This window comes from Hetaerina americana, unplaced genomic scaffold (genome assembly GCF_022747635.1).
Source record: "Hetaerina americana unplaced genomic scaffold, ioHetAmer1.1.p SCAF_7, whole genome shotgun sequence".
In the NCBI taxonomy this organism is placed as follows: Eukaryota; Metazoa; Arthropoda; class Insecta; order Odonata; family Calopterygidae; genus Hetaerina; species Hetaerina americana.
In genome coordinates this window covers 5,362,118-5,388,859 of record NW_027287316.1, presented here as the reverse complement: position 1 = coordinate 5,388,859, position 26,742 = coordinate 5,362,118, and the positions used below count along the sequence as shown (strand labels likewise).

The window sequence follows — 26,742 nt, the reverse complement described above, 5'->3', positions numbered from 1 at the left end:
ATGCAAATACTCTTTTTTCTTACCATTATCTCTTCTTGGTTAGCAATATTCCCAGGAGTTTAAATTCCTCAATACAGCCCTCGAAATACAAATGCATACAGTCATAGTCTAATGACATAAACATGAAGAAACAACATGGTAACAACTGGGCATATTATTTTTTAACGAAAAATTAAAAAGATGGACAAGAATGCAGAGTGTGGATACAAGAGAATTGATATACCTGGAATGGTCAGCCCTCTTCCTTGTCATTTCAAACAAGTCCCACAGAGCTAGTGGGCATATGCAATATTTGCATGCCATATCCAAGATAAAGGAGTGCTTTCAGTAACATTTTCATCTTTGACACTAAAATCTGATATTTCATCTTTTTAAAAAATCAAGTTCCCGTCATAAAATCAAAGAACTGACAAAAGCTTTCTCGTCATACCCAAAAACTCTGAATTATCAACATAGCAACCAAATGCATCGAGAAACAGTCAATGTATTATAATGCTAGCCTTTTCGGGGAGGGATTTATTTTAGCACTTCAACTTCAATGCACTTGAAAAAATTATTGATGCTGGAATATTAAATATAAGTTTCCATTTATGTAACAATGAAATTCCAAAATGGTTCACTGGTCTTTAAAGGATACGTAGAATATTTTAAATACATAGTATATTTCATCTTTACACTGATGACAAAGAGTACCTAAATGGACAATAACATGTAGGTACCAAGAATATTATAAAAAACAATTGAATACTACCTCTCAATCCTCTGCAGCCAATATCGTATGAATCTGCCAATATTTCCTTTTCCTTCTTAGCGTTTAGAGGTTGATTGGTCCCAGATCGATCGGAATACTTGGTACAGTGCTGCAGTATTCTTTCCAGTGCTCCTTTGACAAAATATATTTCTTCCTTACTCTAATGAGAGAAAGATAACAGAAGAAAGAGTGAGCAACAAAAATTATGGCTTTGAATGCTTAAAAGAAGATAATAAATGAAATTCACTTGCCTCGCCATACTTTGGAATGCATTTCACAGCCATCATTTTCTGCTCCGAACTAAAGGGATACTCCTGCAAGCGCACGTACTGGTCAGGTACACCATACATCCCATGCTGAAAATAATTAGAAAGCACAAATTAACATTTGAACAAGAGGCAAGCTGAATGAATCCATTTCTTTCGGTTCATTACTTGTACCAAAGAGAAGCATATCATGAAGCCAACCAATGAAACGGTTTGAATAAAACACTCGTGCAGCCATAGTTGCTTGTTTCCCGCATTGGAACGATGCAATTGTCAAGCCTCCTGAATAGCCTAGCAAAAATACATTTTTCAGGACCAAAGAGGGTACAACAACTTTAAATTTATGTACATGGGGTATCAATTTTTAGCAATTATTATTTAGAATTAATCATGCTCTCTGGATAAAATTTATTCTGCTTATTGATTGATTCTTATGTACATAATGTGGTAAATTACAGCTATTCGAGTTGATTTGTTTTGTTTCAGGAAGCCGTAAATTGAAGTAACTCGCATTACGAAGAAGATAGCAGCTTGCAGTGTGACTCAGTTCCTTCATTTGAAAGGTTGGAGTGCCCGGCAAATCCACTTGGATGAAATTATGGGCCGTTTATAAATGATACAGCCCGTCATATGACACAGTATTGAGGTGGGAAAGGAATTTTCAAACTGGCCACATATCCCTCACGGACGATCCAAGAACTGGAATAAGACCATCACTCGCGAGTGAGGCTAGCACAGTGAGTAGAGGACTTAATCCTAAAATTAGACCAAAGAGCAACCATCCTAATGATCACGAATGAGACTGATCTTAGCTACAGCAGTGTATGGAAAATGATTCACGGAGAACTGCACAAGGCAAAGGTGTTAGCAACCTGGGCTCCACAACTAGACTCTTTTTCAGAAGCAAACATGGCACAACCTACAATCAAAGCAATTTGGCTTTGAAAGTTTTGTCATATTTGCCCTATTCTCCCAATCTTGCTCCAAGAAAATTTATGCTATTCCAAGAATTGAAAAACCACCGCAGGATCAGAGATTGCACAACACAAATGATGTGACTCAAAGAGGTGGAACGATGGCTTTCAATGCTATCTGCCGAGTTTTACAATGACAGCCTTCAAAAGGTCAACAAACACTGGGAGGAATGTCCAGCGGTGGATGGTGACTAGGTGGAGAGGTCTTATGTATAACAAAATAAAAATTAAGCTTATATCTTGATTATTTTCACTAATAATGAAAAGATTACAAATCCCCTTCATATTCATGAAAAGGGACTTGGAAACAAAAAAAGAGTGAGAGGGAAACATCTCATAGGAAGGAAGAGGTCCTTCATAACTTTCATTTCATCTCCAATCCCTCACGGCCCAGAAAAAGTATTCCGGCATAAAAACAAGAATCAAAGTCCTATAAAATGATCCAATTGAGAGCAAGCAGGCATCCAGTCAGCATAGCTTGAGACTCCAACCACATCAGTTAAATTGGTCTGCTGCTCGCTCACCGAGCACTAACTTCAGTTTGGCCATGCCACTCTTAACAATGTGGTGTATATCTGATCATAAGTCGGTTGAATCAGTCAAAGACTGATCTTTTGGTTCCCATTCTTGATTATTCATCTATTGCCACTTCATAAGGCAAGGGGAGATTTTTACAAATAAAATTTTAGCCACTCAATTTCTTAATATTTCTTAAACACAGTATCTTGAATGACTTATGACATGTCTTAGAACCAATCAGTCTACAAATGTTGAAGGTTTATCTCGCACTTCTGTGACTGAGAATCGATTTCAGAGCATCCCGAGGGCTTAAAGCAGACCTACCCCTTTTTTGCAATGCCATATTGCATTCAATTTTTAAACATAACAGTTTCTGAAGAACTGCACAAACTTAAATTAAAAACAAATTTTGTACTCACCCTGAATAAATTAATATGGCATCAAAAAATTTTTATACCTGTATGAATCATACTTTTTTCAAAAAAAAATTCAAGATTTTCACCAATTTTTGCAGGGGAGTCACTAGTATAATCCCTTAACATACAGTTTACACAAATTTTAAAATTTAAGATTAATTATTTACATAATTGGAGCATGATTTTTTCAAAATATACCATGATACCATAAATTCAGGTTCCCCCTCTGCAGATGGATGATAACCTGGTTAAATGAGCAATGAAATCGCCTCGAGTTGAAAATAGAGCACAACTGAAAGAGTTAATTGGGGGACTCACTTTCATAGCAACGGCCAGGAGAGCGCCTTCCGTTGGCTGCCCCAGGAGTGTGTCGCCAGTGATATGGGCATTGTTGCACACACAACCCACTTCCAGCAATTTATACACAGACTCTCTCGCACGTTCTGGGTTCTCACACTTGTGAATGTGGATCTCTCCATGATCATTGTAGCCGGCACCAGACACCTAGGACAGGATGAATTTCTAAATTAATACATGACCAGAGAGTTCTTACTCTCCAAAAAACACCCAAAACCCACAATTGATATACTATGCAATGGGCAGGCAGATAGGCAAGGTAGAACCATCTGCAGGCAAAGAGCACTTTCCTTTGCACTACAATTTAATCTTACAAAATGAGCATTGCACCTGATGTGATCAATGAAATTCCTCAAACCAACATTCGCTCTAGACTGTTCAAAATTAAGACCCTGGGATTTTTTCCCGCAACAGAGACCGAAGCCTCCTAATCCATGCACCTTTACATTCCTATCTTTTTATGATTTCAATAATATTCTACTGACTCAACAGGAACATTGTTGTCCCTTAGCTGGGAGTAGAAGTTATTGAGGGGGGGGCGAATTTCAGCCAAGGTCATTTGCACCATTAAAGACAAGTTGGTGATTTGGTGGAGAGACGACCTTGAAGAAATGGGGAAAGGGTGGAGGGGAAGTCAATTTTGGCATTACCATACTCTTTCACACCAAGGGGTCCTCAACAATGTGACATCCATCTGACAGACAATGCACCACTCACTCAAAGTGCACCCCAAGTAGGGATTGGGACGGTATCACTCACATTCCTGCCGACTCCTCTGGGATTCGAATCAGGACACTGGGGGAAGCCAGTTAGACATCGCAACCTTCTGATCCCCACTTGGCTCTCTCTGATTTTAAAAACCTCAGGTTTCCACAAGTATTCCAGAGAGAAACTAGAATTTTCCATTCCTTCGATTTAACACTTCAGCTTTGATTAATCCTTCGGAATATGACACCCAAATGCATACTCTACGTAATTTTTCCAGCATATTTCAAATGTTTATTAAGTTATCAAATTTGCCAAAAGAACTAACTCCATATTTCAATACAGAAAATACAAAAATTCACTAAGCAAACAAAATTTTTAATATATACAATTTTTAAGTAACCACCACAATTGAGCAGAAAGCTAGAGAAAGATCAAGAGTAGAAAAATTAAATAATATTAAATAATATGAACTAATGGTGATCTTAGTGAGCACTATATTTTTTGCATGTTTAAATAAAATAACAACATGAATGCATAGATTATGATTAGAATGGTGTTTATAAATTAAAAATTCCCCTATCCATGTTCCAAAATTGGGAATTTTTTAGTCACAAATAAAATCATAGAGAAAGCCATAGGAATACTACCTTGATCAAAAAGTTCCCGGAATAACCACCGTGTGGCGCTCCCATCGTTCCGATTTGAGTTCTGTTTTTTTTGTTAAATTGGTACATCTGTTGTTGATATTCCCTTTAAATCTTAGTGTCATAACTTGACATTTGCAAAAGTTACGTAGCCAAGAGTACATCTATCTCTGTGTGTGTTGGCGATTTTTTACAATTTCAGAAATGGATTTAAATTTGCAACAACGAACTTGTATTAAATTTTGCGTAAAAAACGGATTTAGTGGCGCACGGACGTTGGAAATGTTGGAAAAGTGTTTCGGCAACGATTCTCTAAAAAAAACGGTCGTTTACCAGTGGCACGAGCGGTTCAGAAGTGGTCGTGAGTCAATCGAAGATGATGAACGCAGTGGCAGACCATCGACATCGAAAGTCGGTGAAAAAATTGATAAAGTAAAAGAAATGTTGGTCAATAACCGCAAATTAACCATCAGAGAAATAGCGGAGGACTTGAACATTGCCTATGGATCCGCCCAAGACATTGTGGTTAATGATTTGGGTTTCCGTCGTGTAGCATGCCAAAAGACCTCAATTTCATGCAAAAAAGAGACCGTGTTGACGTCGCAAAAGACATGATTTGCGAGGCTGAATCCGATCCCACATTCATCAAAAGGATCATTACTGGAGACGAGACGTGGGTTTATGAGTACGACACGCAATCCAGACATCAGGCAAGTGAATGGCGTTCACCAAATGAGCCGAGACCAAAAAAACCACGTCGTTTTCAGTCAAAAAAGAAGGCAATGCTGACGGTTTTCATGGATTACAACGGTGTAGTGCATCATGAATTTTTGCCAGAAGGCCAGACAGTAAACAAAGAGTATTATTTGGGCGTTATGAGACGTTTGCGTGAAGCAATTCGCCGAAAGAGACCAGAAATGTGGGCAGAAAACTCGTGGATTTTGCACCATGATAACGCACCGTCGCACAGTGCTATCATTATTCGTAATTTTTTGACGAAAAATGCAACAAATACCATCCAACAGCCACCGAATTCACCTGATTTGGCTCCCTGTGACTTCTTTCTGTTCAATCGAGTTAAAAAACCATTACGGGGAACGCGTTTTAGCAGCCGAGAGGAAGTAATGGAAAAATCGCAGGAAGCACTGATGGACATACCGAAAACCGAATATAAAAAATGTTTCGAGGATTGGATCAAGCGCTGGCATAAGTGTGTTGCAGTCGATGGGGATTACTTTGAAGGGGACAATATAGATTTAGATGAATAAACTTGTATTTTTAATTTTCTGAATAAATTCCGGGAAATTTTTGATCAAGGTAGTATTTCCTGGTTTAATAAACGGATACTAAAAACCTCAACCAAACATGTGAAACCAAAGTACATCAAAGTTTCAAAGAGCATTTAATTATCTTAATGGTTTTGATTTAAATTTACTTTCAAGGTGCTGAGAGGTGAGAACAGCATAGCGCATAATCCACAAAACGCATAATCAGCACAAGGATAACTCTGAGTTTACTGCACTTTAGCAGCGCCACAAAGTTAAGATCGGGCACATAAGAGCCTTGGGGAGAAAGTAACGAGAAAATACCAACAATTCTTCCAAATGTCTCTCAAAGAACTGAAAAACTTAGAATTGAATGGCAAGCAGAGTTGGAGCAAAAGAAAGGATACTTTCCTTTCTCATAAGGCAAGAATAAAACCAAAGAAATAACACATTACCTCAGCCTTGTACGAATCTGAAGTTATGATCACAGTGACTGTCATTTCATTCTTCGTGATGGTCCCCGTCTTGTCAGAGCAGATAACATTTACACAACCTGAAAAAAAAGTATAACAATTACCATTCAACTCTACACATGAATGCTTCCATGAGATTTTATTGCTGCAGTCAACTGCAAGAACATTACAAGTAACAAAATTAGAATCAATTCTCAACTAAGTTTAGCGACAAAATTCAGGCACCACCATTTACTCTTACAGATGGAGATGTTGACAATTCTGGGAACTTTTTGCATCTGTAAAATTTCTCCAGCATAGACCAAAATAAGAACAGGCAGAATCTTTTTGAAGCATATGGGAGCATGTATTCCACTGAAAAAGCGGACCTGGTCAGCCAAATGGCAAATTTAGGCACACACACCACTTCATGTTGATTCTCTAGTTATTTATGTATGTAAGATGGAAAATTTCCCTTTCCCAAAGCCTTTTTCCAAAAAAACAGAGGGAAATCACCACTGAAGAATGGCATCTTCTAAGTCACTTCCTGAGGACTTCCAAGTCCTAAGGACTTCTCAGTCCAGATTTATCTCTGGGGCAAAGGATGGAGAAATATTCTAAATTGATAATGGTAGAATACCAGCATCAGCCTATGCTCACACAATTTATATTGACTTTTCAAGTCAATGACAAGTAAACCCCACCAAGGCTCCCCCATGGAGCACACTTGTGAACAGACAAATACTCAGTTCCTCAAGAGGTTTTGTCTCATGAAGAAATACGTGGGTCATTCAGGAACTCTTCAGATATCCAAGAGACGGAACTATAGTATCAGAAAAGGTATCCTTTTAGTAAGCCTCTTCTCTCACAACTGCTGTTTAAGTTTCATCTATGTCCATCACATGGTTTCATAGTAAGTCAACTGAAGCAACAAACTTTTATTTATTTGGAAAAATGAAAAAAAATGTCATGCGGTGATTAAACACTTCTACTTAAAAGGCTTAATGCCAAAAGAGATCAAAGCAGAGTTGGATGAAGTTCGTGGCACATCTGCTCCTGTGTTTGAGAGTGTTTACCATTGGGTGAATGAGTTTAAACGTGGCCACACATCCAAAGAGCCAAAACCGTGGGTTTCTGAAGGCACTCTGGCTCCAAAGGAGGTGAAGACAGGAATTGGTTGACAAGGTTATGGCAATGGTTTCTGGGGATACAACACAGAATCATCTGCCTCGATCGCTTGCAATAAGGACAAAGCACAGCATGTTGGAGAATGAAGCATCTTTATTCCACCCATGGAGCAAAAATATCAATAAATCCTCATTTGGCAAAGAAAAAATTTCTTTTCCATCTAGACATTGCAAGGGCTCAAAATACATGGGCAAAAATACTGGAATTGAAGTTTGAACTACTATTACAACATCCATCGTAACCGCCAGGCTTGGCCCCCACTGACTTTTTTTCTATTTCCAAACTTGGAAATGATGACTTGATTGAAAATATTCACATCGAACGAGGATGCCAACACCAGCACTAACGCATAGTTTGAGGACCTTCCACAACCCTCCTTTCTGGATGGCTTACAGAGTTGCAGAAATTTTGGGAAAAGTGCATGGAGCAGAAAGGAGATTTAGTTGAAAAATACAAATTACCCATCCAATATTATTTTTTTAAAAAAGACTATATGAATGGCCCTCGCACTTGCGAGCCACAACGTCACCAAGAATATTTTCATAACTATTTACAACTTATGGGAGTTCATATCGTATTAAATATGCAAAAATAAAATGAATAATAACACTGCTCCAGCTAATGTCATGAGTGGTCTCTTACCATGTGAATGAATGCCACATAAAAGCCGTTACGTTGAATCCAATGGATGAAGATTTTACGGGCACAATGGCACATAACTCTACAACTGATGAGGTCTGAGAGTTTATCTGCGACGCAACAAAACCTTAACTTAAATATAGGTTCTACAAATCTGCCATGAGAGCTAACAATTTCACAGAGTGTACGTCCAGAAAAACACCTGGAGTCTGGAAATTCTGTTGGTCCAAAGTAGATGCAAGGGGATGGAAAATATTTTAGTGCACCTTGTCGAAATTCAGTATCCATAGAACCATTAAGGATTCGATTCACACCATTAGGGCATTATAAACGTACAAAACATGCAACACTTGTAAAAAACATCAGCGACTGGGCAAGTTAACCGTTTCTGTATTTCGTCCTTGACATGAAAAGACAACCACGAACTTGTATGCTTTAGACTTACCCAATGTTTCCACAGTGGGTAGTTTCTTCACAATTGCCTTCCTCTTAGCCATCCGCATTACTCCCAAAGCTAATGTCACCGTCACCACAATTGGGAGCCCTTCTGGAATTGCTGCCACTGCAAGACTATAGGTTAAATCATGTCAATTAACTTACTTTCAATTGATTTCAGACATAATTATTCAAGAATATCACCAATTATAATTATTCAAGAATATCACCAATTAATCAAAACTTCAGTAAGATATTAATCTCTCTATCACCCATTATTTCTAGGTGCATAAACAACGCTCAGTAAATGATAGACAAGTCTATCGTTTCTCTTCAAAAACAAGAGGTTAGCAGTCCATGAGGACAACAGGAATGGAAACCAAAGTGAGAAGAGGATGCTGAAAAGAAGATAGTGTACAAGTCACCCTCATTAGGTCTTATTGACCAAGTTATCATTGAAACTCAGGATTTTGACGTAACTTGAAATGCATCGCACTGCTAAGCACTAGATTAGGGAAAGGGGAGGGGGTAAGGTAAAGGGAATAAGGGAGAGGGGGTTTTGTTCTAAATATGGTAAATTTTAATTAGGGCACAAATGTGTTCCTTCACATCCTGAACACAGTATTTCAGAAGTCCCAAACATTCCCATGTTGGCACCCAAGTTTCTTTGGGACCTCAGTCCCAATGCCCTGAAAGCGTGCATAGACCCTTAAACAATATGCCCTGCTGGCAAGTTAAGTCCTAGTTCACCTTAAATTCTCTTAAAATGAAGAGAAAGGATGAGACCATGAGGTTATTTCACATGGTTGGCCATTTCCTGCATCCTTAAATGCAGTAAGTGTCGTTGTCATTTAATTCTGTGCAGGGCATGGGTTCTTTCACTCCTTGCAGAGACATCTTGTTACAATTACAAACCATGTCAGCAGGTAACACTCAAAATCAATGAGCTTCTTGAAGTCACCGATGAACTTATCTGCTGCCTTTGAGTCGGAACTCCCTACTTCACACCATGCCTCACAATGCTGTGGGTAGCAGTTCTTCTCTTAAAATTCATGAATCACTCATGGCCTCCCTTAAATATTTCCTTTTTGACCACCGATGAGCCAGGCGTCTCCTTAAAGAGGTCAGCAAATATCACTTTCACCTTCTCACTAATGATGCCCTCGTTAATATCATCAACTTGTAATTGATTTCCGCTTATCCATAAGAGAAGCTACCTTATGACATCATTGAGAATATGCAATGGTTTGGTAGATAATTTTTTCACTCCTTTTGAAGCATTTTTCTCCTTCAATTTGTCGCTCCTTAACAAGAGTCCAAATTTGTATGACAACCGATTTTATGCACATGCACCCTCACACTTTCCTCTCACTTTTCGATGATTTCACTTTTCATTTCTAATGTTATTTATATTCTCTTACGTCTGTCCTCTCAAAATAGTACTAAACTTTCCACAAAAAAAATCACAACTAATATATCTGAACACAGGTTTGGAAAAATGTGTCAGCACTAGCAACACTAAGATACTCGTGCACTTGATAAACATAACAGTTTCAAGTTTAACATTGTGGAATTCCTTCATTATGAGCGTAAAAAAGAAACTTAACACTTCCACAATAAAGATTTTAATATTTCACGACCATGGTTTCGATGAGTAGTAGTAGTTTTGAGGGGAGGTGACTGACAGCCGAGGTCATCTGCACCATAGGGGATGGACAGGAAAGGATGAAGGATGGAGGGAAACCCGGCATCAGCATTAGCCCGCCCTTTACGAAAGGCGCCAAGGGGTCTGCAGTTTAACGTCCCATCCGGCGGACGGCGTACTCACTCAAAGTGCCCTCCACGAAGCACCTCAAGTAGGGATCGGGATACCTCTGAAAAATATTCAACACCACCGGGATTTGAACCCAGGTCCTCTGGGTGGGAAGCCAGTACGTTAGCCCCCGCACCATCTCCATCCCCCATGGTTTCGATCCTCAAATCATCATCAGATAGCATACATCACCATTTTTTCAACTTATCTAGTCTGGCTCGAAGAGGGGAGCAAGGGAGAGGAGAGGGGGTAAGGTAGGGGGAGTGAGGGAGAGGGGGTTGGTTGAGTTCAGGTGCAGCATAAACTTGCTTGAATAAACTTAATATAAACTTTCACAAATCTGAGCCAGTAACCTTCCAATACATACCCTCCCCCTCCCCTAGACCACTAATAAGTTCCTGCACCTGGACCCAACTTACCCCCTCCTCTCCCTTACTCCCCTCTTGGAGCCAGACTATATTAAGTTGGGAAAATGTCGATGTATGTCACCTGATGATGATGTGCAGCATCGAAGCCATGATCGTGAAATATTAAAATCTTTATTGTGGAAGTGTGAAGTTTCTTTTTTAACCTCATAACTAAAATGCCAGCGGAAAGAGTGCTTAACACAAACTGAAGGAGCAGGCGTGGTGGAATCATTCCAAGAATTCCCTTCTTCTCATCACTCGATTTGTGAAAAGTCTCTCGTTAAACAAATCTTGTTTACAATTATTGCTCCTTGTCATACAAATTTACATGCTACGTCTGGTGCTCATTTAGCAAGGTTCAACTGTAGTTTTAAATACCTAAATTCTTGACATACTAGGCTGTGCGTACGAGGCTGTGTGTGTGATTGGTCTGTACCACTCACAAAGCGTGTGCTTGAGAATATCCTGGAATCTTTTACGGGGTCTACTCTACAGCCTCTTGAAGGATTCAATCTCCATCTGAAATTCTTTAACTCAGGGTCTCACAGCCTCGTGAAGGATTTCAGTCAGGATAGTGTGCGTGTGGCTGTGTGTTGGTCCCTGACGCGGATTAATTTCCCGTCAACCACCACAGAGGGTATTCTGGTCGAGAGGTTGTGGTTGGTCCCTGACGTGGTTCCCGTCAAACCAACACAACAATTGGTCTGACGAGAGATTGGCAACTAATTTTTACGGCCATTGGAGTTTTCTTCCCCTTTCTTATTTAATTGAGAGGCCGTAGAGCTCATTATTTCTTACCCTTTAGCCTATTTGATTAGCAGAACAACAGGCAGAATTCAAACATTCTTGATACCAATACACTCTAAATTGACCAAATTGCAAAGTTTCAGATATGACTTCGTGGAACACATTAATGACCATATAATTGCAACTTTTCACCAGTTAACGAGTTTATTTCCAGCCCCATTCTACCGCATCATCTTCACGTGCAGAATGAGTACAAATGATGCCCCAAGGCACTGTATCTCAGGTACAGAGTATGAATACAGGCTCCCTAGGGCACTCGTATTCATCCTGCATCTGAATATGACCAGCACATAAAAACCTCATAAGAAATAATATTCGTTAACTAGTGAAAAAACTACAATCATATTATCATTAATATTTAAATGGACACGGAAAAGACTTCTGAAAGCGAACCCTAGAGGATCCACTAATAATAAAATTTGTGAAACACTCCATGCCCGTGAGTGGCCTCCAAAATTGAAACCAGTTTAACTAGAGAGACAACTTACCTTACGCCGATTGTCATCATGTCCAATATTGGCCGACCTTGAAACCACCCCAGCACCATAATTAGACCAATAATACAGAAAGAATAGAAGGAGAGCTGCTTGCCAAGGATATCCATGCTCTTTTGCAGGGGAGTTTTAGGAGACTGAAAATTCACAAGTAAGTTAATCATGTAGTGGTCTACATACAAATGATTTCCTTGTTACTGCTTCTCTGGGGAAAAGCTAAATACACATTGGCTACACTATATGGAAATCCTAAATGCAAAGTGGTTACAAATGCGAGGCTACTCAAAGTCGTTTTGAAAAGTAATATATGAGGCAATAGTAATTAGCTGAAAATGCATACTCCCTGACTTGAAGCACAGAATCATGCCTATTTTTTTACTCAGTACCACTCACGTTTCCATACAGTTTATTTAACATGAACTTGAATAACATGACATCACAAATGATTACCCAAAATAACCATTTAAGGTTGAAAAGTATTCATTTTTAATTAATGGAAATAAAGGAAAAAGGCAGTTGCTTCATTTGATATTCAATAATTACAACAGAATAAAAATGGACTTGAATTACTAACTTGCATTGCACCTGAAGCCAATTCAGAAATTGATTCTTCCTCATCACTGATAGTGTTCAAGTACCATCAAAAAGTTCTCAGACTGCACCAAAAAAAAGTCTTAGGGTTGAATTATTGACATTTGGCCTCCACCCCCTTCAAAGTGATTCCCTTGTGACATTATGCAGTGATCTCAACACTCCAGCCATGAGTGGAACTTCCCCAGAAGTCTCGTTGAAGGCCATCAAGAGCTGGCTGCAATTCATTCTACCACTCTTCCACGGCATCATAATGTCACCCTTTCATTTCCAACTTTATTTTCGGGAGCAAAGGAAAGTCATAAGTGATCTTTGGCACCTGTTATGACCCCGTGGACGACAGTTGGGTAGCATTCCTGGTTTCCCCACCATTTCGGCACACACTCTGAGCACTGACTGCTGCTTCCAGTCACATGTTCAACGCCCGAGACGGAACAATGCAGCGATTACACGAACGCTCAGATCTTCCCACTGCCCCACAAGGTTCATAACTGATCCCAACAATCTACAGAATCCATGGATGGTTAAGGGAAGTTGCTCAAGGACAACCGATTAAGTTTCTGCTTCACTTTCAGGGGCTAATGTGCTAACGTGTGGCGGCCCTGAGCACTTCTCAACGTCAACCAAGGACATACCTAAAATGGGGTGATAACTGGAGTAGATTAAGGCAGCAGTGTGCTACTAAGGTCATGCTGACCCACTAGAGAGTCATTTACTTCCAGCAGCGCACCCTCCTAGGCTCCTCAGTTTTAAAACAATCGGTACAGGCCAGGAACGTTTTGATAGCACCTCATTACACGGCAAGGTGAGAAGTACCAACAGAGGCGGGCTAAGACAAACAGGCTTCAATTTTTGCAATTTATTGATAACTTTATCTCATACTTGAAGGTGACACAATTGAATTCTATTAAGCAATAAATAAGGAATATACCAGCAAAACATTTGGAAAAACATCCATGCACTCCCCACCATCACCCAGTGTGCTTAGCCCAAAATATATAAAATATGCTGACAAAATCAACGTGAACACAAATACCAGAAGACAAGCAAATAAGATGATAAGAAACACTGGATAAAACTACTACTCTTCCGGCAAGGATTTTTCAACAATTTTCAATAAGAATTACTACTGGAAGACTTTCACTTTAATTAAATGGCTTATAGGCTAAGTTCTATGGTGTCCATTGGAGAAATGTAATTTATGTATTACTTTGGCATCGAAAGATACAGCAACACAAATGAATTCCAAAATAAGTTTACAGGCAAAAATTACACAATGGAGACTATGATAAAGATCATTTGGAGTAATGCGAAACATTTCAAAATGTTCTGTGGCCCCCAATCACCAATATTGCCATCAATCAAACTGTACTCACCTCTTCAGCCTGCATCATTTTGAAAACTTCTCCAAACTCAGACTTCTCACCAGTGTTGACAACTATACCCTGAAAAATTACATATAAACCTTGGTTAGTCATATCCCAGACTATTTTTCAAACTTGCAAACACATGTAGAAGGGATTAAACTTAGTTTATAAAATTTACCATTCTTCGGCATAAGAAAATCATATCGAAGGTCAGATAATAGTTCAAATCAAATCAAAATTCAATGTAACTATGTTTGTTTAATGGACATACTTAAAATTGTCCGCATTCATTGGTCCCCAAAGGTCAGAAAATCAATCAAATTATCACATCAAAGTTCTGACTGCCCCGCATGAACAAGCGAGGAGACAAACACCCAATTTGCAGATGAGCGATTTCTAGATGCTTCACCAAGACAATGCCATGCCAGCCCATTCCACCCTGTCTGTGAAGGCGTGCTGAACCTTTTTCTTGACCTGGCCCCATGAATTCTTTTATTTCCCAAGATCAGATCGGAGCTTAGGGGACAAGATATGACAGTGTAGAAGCGATGAAGGTTCTCAACCAGCTGACAGAAGCCGACTTCCAGCAATGCTTTGAAAAAGGGAAAATTCATGTGGAGCGTAGCAGGGATTGGCCAGGCGAGTGCATTCAATGCGATAAACATTCTAAATTAATTGGTTATCAGTAAAATGTTTTGTAGCACCAGTCCATTATTTAATTGCAATGCCTCTTATGTGCAATAACAATAACATTAAACGTTGAACAAAACCCTCCCAACTGCATTTCTCGCAAGTTATCAAACTCACACGATACCCTAATATGCCCCACTCTTGAAAGTTTTAAGGTCAAAATTCAGAAAATTTCACACAGCAAAAATCAATTACCTTGACCAGGGCTTGAACTGAGATCCTCTAGATTTCTAGCAGGATGCTTTGATTAATTTAAGGTACTGAAGACGGTCTATTAAATGCCTCTAGAAATACAATGTTCAGTGGATGCCTCAGTCGCTTCATTGTTTAAAGTACCCGACCGAAAATAGAGGAGATGTGGGTTCAAGCCAAGGTGAATTATTTCTACAATCAGTGAAATTCCTGCATTTCGATGCCCATCAGAGGATAACTCTATTCAAGTGACGGTCTCAGCATCTCCTGCAGTTCTTTGAAGTTATTACAATGATTGTAGAATGAAAGCGTCCAGTCATTATAGTCATTATGATATGACACCAAAAGGCTTAATTAAGATATTATCAATAACATTGGGCCGTCAGGAGATAAATCCAAGTGTATATCCAACACAGGCTTACTTTTCCATTTCCACACCGAACCAGAGTACCCATGAATGCTATGTTATCCTTAGATGTGTGGCCATTGCTCTTCATCACTGGTGATGTGACTTTAGAAGCTGGTTCTGTTTCTCCAGTAAAACTACTCTCGTCAATAGCAAGGTCAATCGCCTAGAACAAAAAAAAGTTCTGATTTTAAAAACAGTGATGTGAATTAGGCTGGGGAGAATTGCATTGAAATCTTATATCAACATCTAATTCAAAATGGAATGAAATTATTTTCAAAGAAGTAAATGAGCAGGAGAGCATAAATGTTTTTACCTCAAACAACCTAAGGTCTGCCGGAACTCTGTCGCCAACATTAAGATGAACAATGTCACCCGGGACCAAATTTCGAGCCAAGAAGGTTTCTAAATTTCCATCTCGAAGACTGAAGAATTAAAAAAAATGGAAAATGTCACTATATTTTCATGAGCGAAATCCACACCACATTTTTGGGATCGTTTAAAAACTATCCTTAAATCACAAACATGTAATCTCTGAAAATTGTAAACCTAAACAAATTTCTTTTCCAAATGTGATGCACAGATACACCATGCACACGTAGTAAGTATTATTCCAATATCAACCAATCTTAAATAAACTAATGAACACTTACCAATGGCAAGTTGGTGGCACAAGCTTTGTTAACTCTTCCAAGGATTTCTCAGAGCGATATTCTTGTACAAATGCAACTGTGACAACTATAATTATTGCCTGAAATGAAAAGAGCAATTAGGACAATACCCAAATTAACTGTTGAAAATCAAATTATATCCCACAAAAATGATTGACCTATGCCAATGCTGCCAAACAATGGTGTTAACAGTTGACATTTTTTTGGCAAAGTTTTACATGCTATGCCTTAAGGAATAGCAAGTAAATCTCCTCTCAGATGGAAGAAACCTGAATTGATTGACAGCTTCAGTAAAAACATCTTTGAAGAAAGTTAAATGGTTAAATAACATGTCTAATTCAGTAACATGTAAAACAGAAATATTTTAATGTTATTTAAAAAATAAACATGAAAAATGATCAGTTTAGCTCTTAATATGTATCTATTAATAATTTCTAGAAGGGAAATAGAAAACAATAACTTATTAAAGCACAAGGCCTGGGACACTATTTCCAGAGAAATCAAACTTTTGATTGGCATTAGAATGCAAGAATACATATTAAATGTTTCGTTTAAAGGGAATAATTTTCCGAAACTACTATTGTCATTAAGCCTTTCAAAACCCCCGTATCTACGGAAATATTTCTACAACTACATTCATTTCAGTAAAATAAAATGCTAATCAATCATAGACAGCAAAATTATTTCAAAATCTAACAATCGGAAATAGTATTCTTAATTTATCAATAATATAATGCAAATAATACATACCACAGTTATACTGACTGCATCATCAAATTGCTTCATGCAGACACTGACAAATGCCGATGCCAACAGGAGCATTATTAGAGGATTTCGGAACTGTTGGAAGAAAGGAAATTTTGAAATATTTTCTCCAAATGAAAACTGTGGAAACAATTAACGCTAGAATAAAATCATTTTTGCATAAACAAAGATTATTGATAATTCCATCCAAATTGATAGCATAGCTGCCCACCTTTGAGGAATTTTGAATTAACATACAATAATGACAAGGGACAAGGTCTATTCAATAAAAACGCGAGCTGATGCCATAAAAAATTTATTTTGCAAAATTCAGTCTACATCGATTTTGCCCCCTTCTTCAAAATACTCTCCATTCATTACTATGCACTTATTCCACCTTCTTTTTTTACTATTTAAAGCACCCAGGTAAGTCCCAGACAGTTAGGCATTTTGGTTTCCTCGTCGTTTCTTGCGTTGTTGGGTCCACATCTTCCCAGTGAGATCTGGCGAATGAGGAGGATGATGATCAAGGATCAAGGTGATCGAATTTTTGGCCAGAAACTGGCAAACAACAATCAATGCTAAATGAATGTGCAGGTGCATTGCCATGATAAAGGATTCAACCATCGCCTTGAGTCAAATTTGGTCGCACACGAAGCACGCGATCTCTCAAACGCTAGACAACTGTAAGGTATGATAGAACTCAGCATTTACTGTTTGTCCTTCAGGAAGAAATTCATGATGAACAACAACTTTGACATCAAAGAACACCAGGCGTATGACTATGATTTTCGATCGGCTTTTTCTTGATTTTTTTGGTTTGATTTAATCCACTTGAAAATGGACGTTTTCTTAACAGAGCATTGTCAACATTTCGGTAATTTCTGGATAAATTTTACCTCACTTTACCAAAAAACTTGATGTTGATTCGTTGCTCCATGATTTCATCAATTTCCATTTTTGACTGAAAGTAAAAACAAGAGAAACAGAAACTAACATAACTGGCACCATACGCACGGCTTGACCATCCGCCAAGCACAGGCATGAATGGCTCCTGATTGGGTGTCGGGCAACTGGTGCCACTAGTGGGCGGGGCAGGGCTAGAAGCCCATGTCACGCCTGCCATATTACACCAGTTTGCGTATTTATTCGATACACCTCTTATTTATTTATCAAGGATTGTTGAAACATTACAGATATCACCAAAATAAAAAGGTTAAGGTTATAGATTAAAATAGTTCATCAAAATTGTAATACAAGCAACAAATTTTAAGGCATAAAACAGAAAAACAGACATATTTCATGCAGCAAACACCATCAGTCCTATATTCTTCAACGGAGTATGAATGTGTATTTGTTAATAATGATAATAATATTTTCACTTGCCCAATTGATCACTGTGCATAAAAAATATTCAAAATATAAAGCAAGTCAGAAAAGAGAGACAAAGCACATAATAATGAGTGGAACACACTTTAAATTTATCAATAGACACAGTCCTGGCTTCACAGGGAAGCACATTAAATAATAATAACGTATTTATTTGTGTACCAGACACAGTGTACAGCATTAAGAGTACTTGACAGGTGAATGAGACGTCAATGGAATATGGATAACATTATTCCCAAGTGGAAATACAAATACCGTTATGTCTGGAAACTGATATACACTAAAGTTTTCCATAGATATTCATTTACACTAAATTAACAGTCATCAACCAGATGTGCAAATAGAATTTCCTTGAGCAGTGCAATTCTTGTCTCATTTTTAAAACGGTTAAACAGATTGTTTAACGATGTTATGTCCATAGATGCTGGTCCTTTAGCTATCATGGACAGGTCTGATGTTTTCACATGCATATCTGTACATTGCCTGGTATTGTGACGGTGATAACTAATACACATCATGAAGTCATCCTTGTTTTTCTTAGCATAAGTCACTGCACAATAGATGTATACACAAGGCACAATCAGTACAGCCAAATGTTTAAAGGGAGGTCGGCAATGTGCAAGATAAGGTTGATTACACACGAGTCTTCCGATTTTTTCCTGAACCTAAATAAACTATTTACTGAGGATTATATCCCCAGATTACAATTCCCTAAAAAGTTATGGAGTAAAACAAGCCATAGTATAACCTTATCTAATTACCATGCGAAAGGATGAGAAAATGGACTTGCCAACTCCTGAATATGGTGTACTTCAATAAACATAAAACCCTAAGGTAAAAGATTCTCTGAAATCAACAGAAGCACCGTGGGTGCCCCATCTCATGTTGACCTCTGTGTACTTCTCCTTCTGCCCCTAAGCATAAAAACTAACAATTCCCACCCTGGCAGAGTTCTTTTCAGAATTACCTTGGAAACAACCCCAAATGGTAATCCAGTATAACAAAACATTGCACCATGCCAGGTTTAAGGTCTTTTGCCCTCTGAATTCCTCGTTTCTTACATACAACCATCCAAATTACTTACATCCAAAATAAATGTTTCACATTAAAGACTGGTTTACGGCCACTCCTCACATTATTCAACGTGGTTCACATCCCAGGGATTAAATGCATGTATCTCCCCACATCCACCACTATTCGAGACGTTTGAAAATAGATTACAGTCGTTGCCCCTTCTCATGCAAGGCCACAAAAGGAAATTCCCCTGAAAATACTATGTATAAGTATGTTTTGCAAAGGAATTGAAAACTCACCATTTTTAGGATATTGTAATTTTTTGTATTTAGTATATAACTGTATAAAGCACGAAGAAAGAATCGATGACTTTGTGTTTCCACAGGTAAGCATTTGTTATTGTTGACTTATTTCCCTACACCATAGCATCATCAAAAAATATAAATGTATAATTAGTGACTCCAGCAATCTTGGATAAGGACAAGTTTCCAGTTGTAAGACCCTCGGTAACTATCCAAATGCTACTAATTTTTTTCCTCAAAGAGAATGACTTCATCACATTAAACACAATTGACCCCAGCTCCATATTTTACAGTTGATACATGCAAAGGTGTACCGTACGTCAGCTTACTAAGTCAGTCAATCAAATGGCCTTCATCATCGGCAACTTCTAAAGGCAATGCTTTGCCATTAACAGCCACCATATCTCTCTCTCTCCCCTCCATCGCTGCTTCCTTTAAGTTGGTGCACAATGTCCAATGGTCCATCTCTAGCTCCTGCTTTCTGAAGAATGAATCTCTTGGTCATCCTCTTTGTTTCTTTTCTACAACTTAACCCGTGAATGTGTTTCTTACGAACTGGTTATGCCTTTATACACGTCCAATCAACCGTGCACTTCTTTGCCCTTTTCCATTTAAAAGCAATCCATTTTTCTCAATTATTCCAAAACTATCTCATTACTTTTCCTCTTTATCTAACATTTCATTTTCACCAGCCTCCTCCGGTGTAACATAGCCATCGCCTCAAGCTCGATTCTCCCCACTTCTCCATTCACCCATGTCTCACATCCACATAATAATGCACTCCTTATGAACATTTCGGTGAACTTTTTCCTAGCCTTCTTTCTTACATGATTACTAAATACAAAATTCTTTATTTATTGAAAAGCTTATTTTGCTCAAGTTATTCTTCTTTTAAAATGCCTCGCATTCGTTTTTGTTACTAATAATACCAGCTGTAAAGGAGCAAATGCTTTCGGCCTGCTCCAAGATTGCGTTGCCTATTTTTACGTCAGTTTTCATTTTGGTATTTTATTTTCCCTTTCTTGAACCCATCGTTTCAGTCTTCTCGCCGACTTCCAATATAAGACCTTCGAAATGTTTTGGATTGCATTTTGAGCATCTTATTCATGTCTTTTGCAGAGTCTGCAAATGTTATGACATCATCTGCCAAGAGGATACTGCTGATACATTTCCCAGTGCTGAAACCATTTGCACCATACTCAAAAGTTGGTTCATTACACATTTAAAGAATCTGCAAAGACACTTGCTCTGGAAATCAGGTAAGCGACTCTCAAAATCTTTCAAATCTTCCAATTCTTTATAATGGGAAATAATGAAGTTGCATCCACAAATGGGAAACAACGATTTTCAGAATAAATCACCTTCTTCCTCTCAGTATTTTAAATGGTGATAATAAGTGAAGTATATGACATTGACTACTGTTTAAAACTGATTTTATGAAAACTACCAAGGCACCTAGACTCATGAAAGAGAGAGGAAATAAAATTGTTGAGATGTAAAACGCTACAACGACATACATCAAGCAATTCACCAACTTAGTTCCCCTAAATTACACACTTTCAGTCAAAAACTGCAATTTAAACATTAAAACTCAAAAGAGCTCAAATGTTAAGTGTTATTCTGATTTCCCACCGAAAACATCAAGAAACAAACAAGATAATACACCATGCAAGAAATATGAACTTACATTGGCATGAATTACATTCATTATTTGTGAATGCCATACATAAATAATTGATTTAACTAGTAACTTTATCAAGTTATCTAAGGGTTCCCAATAAAAAACAGAAAATCGGAAACACTACCGATTTCAATTTAAAAATTGATCAAACATGAACCCATGAATTAAAGGATTCAAGGCGAATGATTTTTACACTCTGAAATTGTTGCATTGAAATGCACATTAGCGGATGACTCCGTTAAAAGTTACTGTTGCGGCATCTCCCGCAGTTTCTTTGGAAAGATCACCTAAATTCGACAGAGATTTTACTGCAAATATAACTGCTACATCAACATAATGTTCATCACAAAGCCACTAAATGAAATTATAATCTGAAGACAACAGGATTGCATACTCACACTGGAGAAGTAAATCCCCTGTACTTGGAGAATGGAATTACATATAAAATAAAATAGGGTGAACCAAGATGACATTTGGCTCCAATTATAACTATTTCCATCACAATTTGTCATGCATTCTTTTCCTAATAATTAGGAAATAAGAAACTAAGATCAATTTGTGATTGTACAACTTGGGTATAGGGTGTAGCAAACCCAGACCCATATTTGCACCATTTAATAGTCTAAAATAATCTTGATAAGACCTGTGTTTTATAAATAATGTTGAAATAACCTTTAAGGTGATACATAAATAATAGCTTCAAAAACTTATTATTGTTGAATCTATTATTTATGCATGGCATTCCTGTGTCCATTGATAATCCCAAGATAATTTATTAATTGATATTTAAATTATACCTCATGCTAAACTTGGATAACAAACCTTGACTAAAGCGGCAAAAGCTAATTTTATAAAGTCTCCAACAAAATTCAGAAAACACTTCATCGGAAGCCTTTGCCATTATTAGCATATTTAAAACAATTATTCCTCTACCTAGTACATGACCCTGAACTTTTTTTGATAAGTTTGAGCTTCTTGGAATTCTATATAAGTAATGTAGAGAAGGAAGTATCAATTCATAAACAAGCAACCTAATTAATGCTCCGACATACAGTGTATTAAGTGAATGATTGATCAGACAAACCCTTTACCCACTGGCTCTGGGGCAAAACTTTTCTGTCATCATAAGATCACTTTTCATTTACTATTTATTTAAAAGTACAAAAATGTATAACCAAAAATTCTCTAAGATTTCTTTTCAATCAACTTGTGCCATTCAAAGTTACCAAGTATTTTCAAAATACACACATATGTTGGGAGCATGGATCATGTCAGCAAGGGCATCACAGTTCATAGCCATTGAATTCAAGTTAAGTATAATAAAGCTGTCATGATTTTTATTTACTATAATAATGTGGGATACTTAAAATATATAGTATCATAAATGATACAAGCTCTACTCCTGCTACAAAATCAAACAGAGGCAATGTACTAATCATATATGATTTTCCAGTTCCTAAAATTTATAAATGCAATTAAATTCTTCCTCGAAGAAATTAAAAGTAAGTTACACGGAAATTAAAAATTTTTGCTAAGTGTAAACACATTAACCAGTGTTTTGCACAAATTTACTAAAATCCATGTCTTTGAAATAATTTTACCATGGAAAATAACTCAAGAAAAGTTTAATCAAGTTGAAATTTCACCCAACCGATGAAAATACATTTAAATGCCAATTTCTTCACTTACAAATCTGCAATTTTACATGAAACCAAAGCACCTTAGAGCTTTCTCCTGATATATACAATATATCAAAAATTTACAAAATGAAGACAGCAAGTAGCACAGAATGAAAAGGCTCATGCTTTGTGATGAATACCATGAACTCCGCAGATGAGTTCCAGCCCATACATTTTGTAAACCAGTGGCGATACTTATGAAATAACTATGCAGACGCCACAGGTACCCCTGCATTCCCACACAGTAATGGGAAAACAAGACGACATATTGGTTACCCATTCATTATTTTTTTAATTCAAGTGAGTAATTCTAATCTAACTACACCAACTATACCTGTTCTATATACTTCTTCCAAGTGGGATCTTCTTCTTTGACGGTAAGTTCATTGTATCCAGCTAATTGTCGACGAAGTTCGGCCTCTCTCCACCTTAAACCATTCCTTAAATCAGCCCGAAGGCGAGCACTAACTTCCTCCACACCTAGTGTGCTGGCATCGCCGGTTTTTAACCACATTTCTTCAACATTTATATTAGCTGATTCCTAGAAAAAGTCAATTCATTAGCGCAAAACTTTAAAGATTGGGTTGACAGGTAGGTCAGTAGTGAACATATTGTGATACTTTTAAATGTATTGAACACTATCACGATGTACTCAACCATCTCCATAACAGAAATGCCAAGTCGGATATAGTTTAAAATTCTTGCACTACTATTTACAGCCATTTCAGTCAAAATTATGTGGCACAAGGTATTGATCGGTTGGAATGAGAACAAGGAGAGGTACTACGCGAAATTACACACAACTAAAACTTTCACGATGAAGTGCATTGATAATTAACTAATGGCTAAGGTTTTTGATCTTTGAGTCCGACTAAAAGCGGCAAATCAATAAGTAGGGTCGGCTCACCTCTTTTTTTTCCGGGCTCAAGAAGTTATCCCCAACATACTCCTTCCCTTGGTGTATAGGTGGTATTTTAGCATATTTTGCATTGTTGGGATGTTTCATGGTAATTCAACTTAAGTATACCCAATTACGAGCTAAGCCTAATTACATTACTCCATCACGACAGAAGCAACTTCGACTAGAACGTTCTCTGTGTTCCCCATCGACTGAACCATTCGTGGATTCTGAACATGCGCACTAGAAAACATGGATAAAATAAACGAAAATCGCGCTACCCGTTCGCTCTTTGACCTTCGTTACCTGTTTCAGTGTGGAAAATACTTATCTTGCCTAGTAATTTCAATAGCACTTCTCCAAGTTCAATGTAAACGTAAGGTAATCACCCACAGCTATGAAATGAAATCCATTGTCTGGCCGTAAAAATATGTATTATGCTTTCGTTGCTCGTCCACTAGGCCTCCAAATTATTGGGAGTCAATCGTGTTTAGTGAACTGCTATCTTTAGTCTGTGTCAATACTTACCTGAAACAGAGTCACTCGTCGTCATTATTTTATCATATATTGTGGACCTGTCGTTGGAAAGAGCATGCCAATTGGGCGAACGGGATTAAATTATCGATGACGGCCTAACGGCTGCTAAGTGCTTACAATAAGCAGTGATGGCCGTAGTTTTGAGTTTCCGATGGCTACAATTGTTGATTAGAATTTTAGGAATTTTTAAATCAGACTGACCGTCATTTTTCAATTCAAGTATTTTTAAACAGTATATCCTTCCCGCACTCAAGTTTTCTTAACCTGGATTAATTAAGAAGAATTTAAGAGATATTGCCGCGGTCTATTGGACATGCTATTTTGAAGAACACATTTAAATGGATACAACAGGTTTTTGTTTCATATGAAACAGTTACTTTTTCCGGCACAGTATTGAATGATGTCAAGAATTCCAGAGTTTTTGCGATTCGGCCCCACGTAAACTTCTATCGTGCGTCAATAATGTATTCTCGTAGAAGACGTCAGCTGACGTCTGTCAAGTGTAAGGGAGGTATTTACATTGTTAAAACAACCTTGCCACCTGTGCATCTGAGGATTGAGCTTCGTCAATGGTGTCATTCCTGGCAAAACGCCGGGGAAATTTTCAATTATATGCGATTTCAACCATGTCTACATAAAAGTATATTAGCTGGAGATGGCGTTGGATGGCCTCATTTTGCTTTTTGTCAAGTCAATGGTTCTTGAAAATCAATATTTTTCCATCTTGAATATTGAATGCGCGTAAATGAATAAGCGCTCCGGCACGCAGAGAAACTACTAAGGTTGTTCACTTAATGCCCTACCAAGCTGTGTTCTGCTACCGTAGGTTGTATAAGGAAAATGAAATCTGACTGCACTTTCTCTTTCAATTGCAAATCTAACCTGAATCAAGCGTTTATGTAAAATGACCGGAATAAGTTTCACCATGGTTTCTGCATCAAACGCGAACCTCTTGGCATAAACATATTTGTAATAACCAGAGAATATTTAATGACTAGAGGTGTACGGATATTATTCCGCAACTGTGCAAAAATCTAATCAATTAAAATAAGAAAAGTGAATGGCAATGTAAATCAAGTCCGCTGTCCTTGATGATCAAATAAACATCGACATCAAGTAAATACTATTTCAAATAAGTTAAGTAAGGCAAATATTTCGAGCTGAATTTTTTTAAACGTCTTGTTTATCTAATCTTCTCAAGATACGGCGTGGAATAAGAATGACGACTCGAAGTTGCAAAATCTTTATCTTAAAGGGCGCGTGGTCAGTGTGTAATAACGTTTGATTCCTGAATGGGGACAGATTCAAATACGAGTGATGCGTTTGGTTACCCCGGGCTCAAACTCTATACTATATTATTTCTTTGATTGAGGAATTGTCCTGGGAATTACAGCAGGGCAGAAGGACAGGGTTTTACTCCCTACCCTGTAACCCATCTGCCGTTATGTCTCATGCCTAACAAACCGACTTTCGTTTTGATTATTTTGGATATTCGCGTTAAATGTAATTGTAATTTAAAAACATACATTTGTATTTTCATATTAATATTTTTCCTGCAGTCGTTACCGGTATCGTATGCCGTGTTAATCACATTTACATCTGACCTCCCGAGCCTCCAAATGAGAATGCACACCGAGCAGATAGGACGCGCTTTCTTTGGCTCTGTCCTGTGATGTTTCGCTTGTTTTGTACCATGGCTAATAAGCAGCGAATAGCAATTAGTTTCAAAACACGTTTTTCTGCCTTCAACATCACCTTATACTCGATTTCACGACTGGATCACCGCCTCTGCTCAGAAGAGTAGCAGACGGATAAGCGATGTACATGCACATATCGACGGGTAGGAAGTTTCCATTTCAAGATACCCACCATGGATGTAGAATGCTCTCTCTATGTCCACGATACTTTCTTCACTACACCATTTTCAGTCTTGCCTTTCCTCCGATTTTAGTTTCTCTACGCCCAGTGACCCATTGCCTAGGCAACTAAGGTGTGGGGCGGTCCTCAACTTAAGATGGTTGTTTAATAAAGAAATGAGTTTAATATACGTTTTATTGAAAACATTTTCATATGAACAAATTTTGATTCCAAAATGCCATTGACACATTTACTACTTTTTATGAATTTCAGAGATGAGAACGGAGTTTACCCAATTCTAAGCCCGTTTGCAGGTAAAACACACGTACTAAAGCGAACGAGGGCCAGTTCCTTCCCGTGCTGCTTAGTGCTTCTCCAGGAAGACCGCACAGCTTGGTCAGAGCTTAGCTTATGGTGCCATGAGTCATTCGGATCATCCCGGCCAACGGACTCCCCCTTCTTCACAATGATTACTCGATGAGAACTACGTGGGGTCATAATTAAATTATTATTTCATGCGAGCAAACAATCGTGTCCCACAATTCTTTGAAGGGATCCATTTCTGGGAGCCAGGAGCACAAAAATGTAC

At 37.9% G+C, this 26,742-nt stretch overlaps 1 protein-coding gene across 2 annotated transcripts in view; it reads right to left on the bottom strand.

Moving 5' to 3' along the window:
- Window positions 1-24,394, bottom strand: part of SPoCk (secretory pathway calcium atpase) — a 49,177-nt gene extending 24,783 nt beyond the window's left edge. The window contains exons 1-13 of one of the 2 annotated variants that reach the window (XM_071594825.1): window positions 24,288-24,394; window positions 23,196-23,402; window positions 16,803-16,892; window positions 16,035-16,132; window positions 15,698-15,806; window positions 15,398-15,547; window positions 14,103-14,171; window positions 12,130-12,272; window positions 8,625-8,749; window positions 6,356-6,453; window positions 3,245-3,430; window positions 1,003-1,107; window positions 752-911 (exon numbers count right to left, since the gene is read on the bottom strand). In XM_071594825.1, the coding sequence (XP_071450926.1) occupies window positions 752-911; window positions 1,003-1,107; window positions 3,245-3,430; window positions 6,356-6,453; window positions 8,625-8,749; window positions 12,130-12,272; window positions 14,103-14,171; window positions 15,398-15,547; window positions 15,698-15,806; window positions 16,035-16,132; window positions 16,803-16,892; window positions 23,196-23,375 (1,513 nt within the window). In that variant the 5' untranslated portion in view covers window positions 23,376-23,402; window positions 24,288-24,394. Of the gene's footprint in view, window positions 1-751; window positions 912-1,002; window positions 1,108-3,244; window positions 3,431-6,355; window positions 6,454-8,624; window positions 8,750-12,129; window positions 12,273-14,102; window positions 14,172-15,397; window positions 15,548-15,697; window positions 15,807-16,034; window positions 16,133-16,802; window positions 16,893-23,195; window positions 23,403-23,768; window positions 23,996-24,287 lie in introns of those variants that run through there. The other variant, XM_071594824.1, reaches the window with a different exon arrangement.
- Between the last annotated feature and the right edge of the window lie 2,348 nt (window positions 24,395-26,742).